The 7957-nt window shown below is 50.6% G+C and overlaps 1 protein-coding gene across 1 annotated transcript, besides 2 other annotated features; it reads right to left on the bottom strand.

Moving 5' to 3' along the window:
- Positions 1-636: 636 nt before the first annotated feature.
- FPSE_06027 (uncharacterized protein) lies at positions 637-2061 on the bottom strand (the record flags this gene model as incomplete). The annotated part of the gene is made up of 3 exons (XM_009259145.1): positions 637-1362; positions 1413-1552; positions 1602-2061. The coding sequence occupies 3 exons, from the start codon at positions 2059-2061 to the stop codon at positions 637-639; spliced, it is 1326 nt and encodes a 441-aa protein (XP_009257420.1).
- Positions 2062-3762: 1701 nt separating this feature from the next.
- Positions 3763-3798: a microsatellite.
- A 3030-nt stretch (positions 3799-6828) lies between these two features.
- Positions 6829-6849: a microsatellite.
- Between the last annotated feature and the right edge of the window lie 1108 nt (positions 6850-7957).

The raw sequence follows: 7957 nt of genomic DNA, 5'->3' as shown, positions 1-7957 counted from the left end.
ATAAAAATCAAGTCTATGTGTTGGCTCCCAGTCCTGAATCCGTCTAGATAATAATTACACAAACAGGCCAGCGTCTTGTGCTTTCCATGATGCCTGTTGTCTTTCGCCTCTGATATGAGAAATGGAAAAACGGCAAATGTTCATTCCGGTGTAACTCCCTTCCTATGTTTGCTTCATGCAGACAATGCCCTGTCCATCGTCATAAGATTGCCGTCCGCCTGTCTATTTGATACTTGACAAAGGAAATGAAAAAGCATCATAACGCACGGGAAAAGGGGGAATCGATAAAAGCAGAAAACGACGAAACGATGCAGAAATCAATATTCCATGTCAAACATGCTCCATCTAGGAGCGAACTGCGTAGGAGTCGTTGAGTGGTTTTGTGTGGTGTGGTGTTGCGGAGATGGATATTAATTGATGAAGACAAGCACGCAAATACGGCGTCAGTTGCGGCAAGCTTCGTTCAGTGGAGGGGTGTGGAAATTCAGTCCAAAGGGCAAAAAAACGCTGGCATAATTTGAGTGCCCACATTAGGCACGGCATCAATAATACAGGGAGGGTATCGATGAGCACGCTCCGAATCGCCAAGATGACCTCAAGCATTCCTCAAGTAATGGAATCTGGCGAAAGGTCCAACTAAGCCATATGCACCAGTCCAGGCTCAGCGCTCTGAGGTCGTCGCATGTGTGTAGCAGCGCCGTAGTACATCTGGTTCATGGCATTGTTGGTAGGGTAGGCATCCGCAGGGTCGGGATACACATAGCTGGCGTTGTTCTGCGAAGGGGAGGCCATGTGCGAGGGTGATTGCCAGCCAACGTTGGCCATGTGAGGGCTTCCGCCGTTGCTGCTGGGGGTGCCCTGGCTGTTATCCAGATTGGGCTCCAGAGTGGGAGGAGGGCCATAGCTAGTTGGGTGCGATGTAGGTCGCATCATGTTGTAGCCACCAGATGAGGTAGAAGTGGGGCTTCCAACCCGCATGTGCATGGGGAGAGAGCCAGTCTGTTGAAGGTACTGGAAGTCGCCAGGGTGACGGGGGATGCTGTTCGTGCCCGAGAGGTCAACACTGGGCGACATGGACATGGTTCGCTGGCTGGGGGAAGGAGTTGTCATAGGAGAGCCATGGTTGGACATGTGATCGCTTTCAGATCGAGCTTGCGACATTCCCTTAGTCTTCGACGCAGCAAGAGCGGCGGCGGTCGCGGCGGCAGCCTCCTCGATTGTGCCGCTGTGGTGGTTCTGGTGGCGGGTGAGGGTGGTTCGACGGGTGAACGTCTTCTGGCAATCGGCGTAAGGGCACTTGTAGGGGCGCTTTCCAGAGTGTGTCCTGCGGTGGCGGGCAAGAGAGCTGCTGTCGCTGAAGGGCTTGTTTTGGTTAGCATTGGTAGCAAATAGAAGGGCTTTTCAGTACTGACCTTGGCGCAAGTCTCGCAATGGTGAGGCTTCTCGCCTGTGTGGACTCGCTGATGCACAGTCAAGGCAGATCTCTGAATGAACTGCTTGCCACAGCCGGGCCAGTCGCAGACATGAGGTCGAACACCACTGTGGATGCGTTCTGGGGAATGTTAGTGCTGTCCCTTTATTTTTCTACCCAGTTCACTTACCATGACGAGCAAGATCGCTGCGTCGCGCAAAACCCTTTCCACAGGTGCTGCACGGGTACGCCTTGATGGGCTGCTGAGGAGGAGGAGGAGGCTGATGGTGTTGCTGCTGCTGAGGCATGTGTTGCATGTGCATGTGAGGCATGCCGCCCATGTTGGGCATCTCGGGGTAGCCGGAGAGACCCATGGCGGAGGGCATGGGGTTGGGAATATGCATCGGTGCTTGCATCGTGGATGGCGATGGGTAGGCTCGTGCGATGTTGTGAGGGTTGGAGTACTGCGAGTGCTCGGAGCCGTGGGGAGAGGCGGATCGCTCCATACCGGGTTCGTGCTTAACGAAGGAGTGTTGGTATTGGTGGTGATCGAGGAGACCGGAAGTAAGTTGTTGCATTTGACCTTTCTTATTGAGCATGTTGGTGATGTCCATAACCTCCGTAGGAGCTGGTGATCGCATGCCGCTCATCTTCAATGTGGGTATGGGATGCCAGCTGAAGATGTGGCGCGTTTGGGAAAGGATGTGCGAGGGCGCTCACAAGTGACGGGTCACGACAGGATGGCGGTCAAGCTGTTGATGACTAGAAAATACATGGTTAGTGGCTTGATTATGGAATAGTATGGGTGAAGGCGACATGTTTGACCTTGGATGCACTGCACCAGCAACATTGCCTTGGGAGACCGGCAGATGGTCCAGCCAGTTCCCGAGGGATGATGTTGCCTGTATGCAAGATCCACTCAAGGGTCGGGGTCATGTCGACAACTAAATATGCGACTCACCTTTCCGCGTTTGTATGCAAACAAATGACGTGTATGATCGCACCGAGTGTGAACACGAAATCTTTAGACCGCTTTTCGGTAAGGTATCGGAAGAGGGAGGACGGAGGTCGGCCGGCGACAGGAATACGTTGTCGACAAAAGATGGTTTGCGTTTGAATCGGAGTCTATGGTTACGTGCCGGGGCGAAGCGCGCAAGGTTGTAAGGTGAAAGAACGGCGACCACAGGGGCAAGGCAAAAAAAAAAAAAATTATAGCTAATTTTTTTCTGTACCCTCCACAAAGTAATACACTGTCGATCGGGCGGTGAGGATGTTGGAAAGTCAACAGAACAGAAACTCTCGTCTATGTACAGTTGATTTCAATTTACACTTCGCTGCGGCTCAACGGGTGGTTGATGAAGTCGTTCACAGGTGCGACAGTGGAAGGGATCAGGAGGTGGTCTGTTCACAGGCCGCTGGTCTAGATGCAGGTACCGTAAAGAGGTCGGGGGGAGAGATGAGATTATAAAAGAGGATGAAGGATGAGATTAGGCAGGCAGGCAGAAGATGGTATCAATCGTCCGAGACCAGGAAGCTCAGGAGGAATATAACACAACAAAAGTCGGGAACGTGATAGATAAAATAGACCAAGAGAGAGTCGATGCGATGATCGAGGGCCAGGTAGGGGCCAAGTCTTTATGTCAAGTTCCAGGACGGGTCCCTATGGCGGGACGTGACAAGGCACTTCCGGGAGTGTGAGGAAAGTGAGTGTGGATTCCATTTGGGGGGGAGGGGCGTCTGAAAGAAAAGCATTGCAGGGCACTCCCCGGGCCAAGGATCCATACCTTACCCATACACAACGACAGGGGAGGCGACCAGACCTAGGTGAGGGCGTGAATAGCGGTAGCGTACATAACCTAGCGAGAATGGGAATAGAGCGTAGACTTGGGACTCAAACTCAGCTCAGTAAAGCGGCCACCGCGCAAAGAGGACCAAACCAACGCTTCCAATTCAGTTCACACCAGCTTAGTGACCGCGAATACCGATCGCATGATGAAGGGACCATATTAAAGGCTCTATCTAAGATGGAGAGTAGGGCAAAAAACAAGGATTAAGAAAATAAAATAAAGAATGGCCAAGAGCTCTCGGACCTGAACCAAGAGAAAAGTGCCAGAAATAGATTTAATGGGATGAGATAATGGAAACAGTAGTGCAGGTGTAAGTAAAGCAGGTTAGTTGGTGCAATTTGGACGAGTCGTCGAGTCTTGTTGGCAAGTTTCAAACAAAGAAGATGTGATAATTTTAACACACTGGTGGTTGGTAACGATCAAACGGACTGTTGACGGATGGACGCAGGTGGGCAATAATGAATGATGTCTGTTTTCTTTGGATGTATATACTTGGGTAGGTTCTAGGTAGATAGGTACGTAGGTACGTAGGTACGTAGGCAAGCAATTAATCAATCAACGAATGATGCTTTAGGTATGGTTCCCGTCCTGTCTTTGTTTTCTTACTTTCTTTTTCCTAGCCGAGTACCGTTGCATCGAGGGTTTCGTTTGAGCTGGATCTTGTAGGTTTGACTCTGTGCACCAGATCTCACAAAGGGCACCGTAACATGGATCGAAGCACAGGACGGGGGCTGGCAGAAACTCGAGTCATAGAGCAATGATCGAGGGATCGACGAGCCGCGACAGTGGAGGGACTGCAAAATGAAGGGTTTCATCTCACGGCAAACGCGAGCTGATGAGGACAAGACGGATAGGACAGGGCCCTGTGTTGAGTCCAGCAAAGCCCACTCCAGTAATTTTATTTTAGCAGTAAGGCGAGCAGCTGAGAGTCCAGCATTACCTACCTAGTGAGGTACCTCACGCCCACCAGGATGGGCACACGAGACGTCACAAACAGTGATGGCCAGAACTTCAATTCTGCCTTTACTGTTCTGTCCTGGGATGCTGCAAAACGATGCTACTCTCATACCCCAAGCTGGAAATAGCTATGTGCACATCATTTATATACTTTATCAGCTACAGATACTGGTCCCATGGAGTCGGTACCTAGCATAGTGTCCCTGAGGGAAAAGAAACGAGAAACCCTTCCACCGCAACGGCATCCATCCAGGCTACAGTACCAGGCGAACGGATGCCCTGGTTCTCGGAAAAGATGGTTCCCGTCATGCTGCCGCCTCCAATGCAATGTACAGACAACATACAGTACAGTGCATATCTACAGTGCACCGCCTCGAACAGGGCTTCCCCAGGCGAGGCGCCGCCTTGTCCAGCCAAAAGACTGCCCATGACTGGCTTGGAAGCGTCCCTGGATAACATAACACCAGGTCTTGGTCTTGCTGCGTCGAGCCATTTCAGGATGCTGATTGGGGCCATGCTGCAGTCCTTTTCATCTGTCGTGGAAAAACGGGATCGCTGCTAGGAATGGGCAACCGTCTTCAAGGCAGGCATTCCTGGTCGACCGGAGTGATCCTCAGACGTTGATCGTATCGTTCGCTCCTACTGCATTATGCCTATTGGGCCGCCGGCATATCATGCTGTGTTGTCGTGGGTTGCGAGTGGACGCCCCATCGCCTCCCATTTTGTCAACTCGTGTTTTCAAACAACGGATCATCATGAGTGAAATAACATAGGTGGTGGGTGAACCCTGTATAAGCCTGTACCAGGCGATTTGGCCATGCAATGAGATGATGTATCCCGTATATGCAAACCATCCTCTGTTTGCTTGTTTCTGGACGTTGTCATTGTTTCTCCCCTTCGGGATCGTGAACAGGCCTCTCTCTGACCCAGCTCCCGTTGTTTGATGTTCAACCCCAAAGCGAATCCCTGGCTGCAATCAATGTACAACGCATCACTCTCCCCCTGCTTACCCCTACTCGCCAAGGCCGACGTCATAAATCTTCCCTGTACCCTGCAATTGTGCGTGCGCCCCTCAAAATAACCCAGGTCTGTTCCTAGGGGTTTTCAAACGGGTCCCGTCAATTTGGGCACGGTCAGAGATGCCCAGAGCTGGTGATGTTGGGCTGCCGGGGCTGGTAGATCTGGCTGGCTTCCAGAAGAATTCAGCGCCCATACCCCCTGACCCGTCTCACACATACTGGCGGTGTCGTCTCGTAATGGACTTAGTGTGGCTTGCCTCAAATAAGAACCCACCTCTCTTGGCAGTAGTGGTAATCGTTTCCTGCGCCATAGGCGACAATAAGTGTTAGTTGTTGGTTGAGGCTAATTAATCTCCAGCCATGCGTTACGATGAACTCCGATGAAACCGGTTAGAGCGTCGCCTGAACCTGTATGAGACTCGACATCTGTAATTTCAATATCTGATCACCTGTTCGTGTTAGTTGATTGCCATTCATGATTTCTCTTTGTTCTTGGTCAGATAGTTCAGGGATTCGCGGCTTAGGCAATCGATAGCTCCCTCACTCGACTGATGCGAACAAAGACCAAACTAAGACTGCCCCTGGATTACCAACATATCACATCCATTATTATCAGTGACTCGGTGAAGGCGGTGTCACTTCATGTATTCCGCTCTTTTTCCCTGCGATAGTCCGTAGCTTAACTAGACTGTCAATGCATGCAATGCGCATGAGGCTGCCGCTCATGGGATGTTTGCTGTTCCTGGGTCAAAGGTCGTTCCAGTTACTACTATTTGCCCAATCGGATGTGAAGCGGATGGTCTGGGCGCTCCCCGGCGTTGGAGTCAGCAACCCTGCACTGTGTATCCAGATACCTATCGCAACTCAAGATGTAGTGGGCTGAGGTGGGACTAATTCGTTGGTACCTGACAGTCTTTTTAGAAGGCTTCATCATGATGGATCTGCCTTTTGGACAAACAGAATTGGGCTTACACCGCCTGAACTGATTAGCTTTGAGTTTTTTTTTTTTACTGTTTGTGACAACAGCCATTCCCTGATGTATATTCCTATCCCCGCGAGTGCCGCGCGCGCGAGATGCATGAAGAAGCAGATACTAATCGATAGAGAACAAGAAGATATCAAGAGGAACAATTAGCCCAATGTCAGATGTACAGTCGTAAAAGATCCACCATGACGCTGATGAGCGATTGGCGTTATGTTGAGTCAAGTCGACTTCAACTTTGAAAAGGGGTGTAGCAACAGAAGAGAAAGAAAAAACCACCGAAGTTCGAGTTTGAATGAGACTAACAAGTTTGGGTATTAAACGCGACAGGATGGCAGGGGCTACACTCAGGTGCTGAACGCTGGTTGGCTGTTGCGGACGCTAGACAGGGCCACCAATGCAATCATTACAAATTCGGAAATGACGCTAACTCTCCGAGGAAGGTTTCGAGAAACCTTCTGGAACAATGGTAATGTAAAAAGGCGGATCTAGCGTCTGTGACAATGCAAGTCCGAGCGTAGCGTTGCGCCCACGACCATGTCGTTCCTTCCATTGAGCTTCTTTCCGTTCTTCTTCGATGCCACTTTCTCATTCCGATCCTTTCTTTCTCTTCTTTGCTTTGCTTTGCTTTGCCTGCCCGCCGCCAACCTGGTCACTTAGTACCTAGTCTACCCACTTCCACTTCACTTCACCCCTCCTTCCTAGAATTGACCCACGCATGAGATGAAACTTATGTCCCTTGGCTGGCTATGGCTTGCCCAAGTCAATTGTTCTCCTCCACAATTTCAGTACTGCCCAAACCCAACATCTCTCTACCCGGATCCCGCTCGGCGTCTCCCACTCATACATCTTTGATGACTATCCGTATCTCTGTCTCAGGACACACGTAAGAGCCCTCTACCGGCCGCCCTGACCCTTGCAATGGCCCTGGCCCCAAGCTCCCGGGGCCCCATCTTCAATTGCCCCGTGCTGCAGGAGCATGGATCAATTCTATTTGTTCTGGTGGCTTTCTAGAAGTTCAAGAAAGAGTTACTGGGCGGTTTGGGTGCAGCAGCCATGGCGCACTATCCGCTCCAGGTTATACTACGTTGGTGGGCGAGGAATTAACTGTTATGGCAACTCGTTAAGAGACCACGCACTGATGACTTGTGGCGCAACTTAAACACACAAGGCCATCGCCATACAACCAGACAGAAGAAACCTACACTTGCAAATGGATGATACATTCTGAGGTGATGCTACAAAGAATGTCCCTGGATCGCTTCAGTGAGCCTATCTCTTACTGTCTTGTCAGAGGCAAACACAGCTCGTACACGGTTCTTAGACATGCATAGAACAGACTGTAGCTCCAGTAAGGGCCCTCCTTGATTAGGTACCTACCTATATTCCGGATTTTTGTCTGCTCTTTGGCTTCTCCCTGAGCCCACCCTATATTCACAGAAGACGACCATACCAGCTGGGAAGTCGCATTCGACGAGACGTGGGGGTACCGGAGTCTGACCGAACTTTTGAACAGTTGAACGAGGCTTTTATTTTTATCACATTTCATAAGTTTTAAGATGCAAAAAGAAACATACGACGCCTACAGCTAACATAACCCCTCATTCGTGTACAACTGGAGTAGACGCCGTCTGACCAACGACTGTCTTGGGCTGCTGACCATGTTGGTCAGCAACCGTTGACCTGATCAGCTTTGGTGTACTCTGTACTACATGTAAACTACCAGAACAAAGGCTCCAAG

Source organism: Fusarium pseudograminearum, chromosome 2 (assembly GCF_000303195.2).
Source record: "Fusarium pseudograminearum CS3096 chromosome 2, whole genome shotgun sequence".
NCBI lineage: Eukaryota > Fungi > Ascomycota > Sordariomycetes > Hypocreales > Nectriaceae > Fusarium > Fusarium pseudograminearum.
Note: the sequence above shows the minus strand (reverse complement) of the source record. Positions and strands in the feature narration are given on the sequence as shown.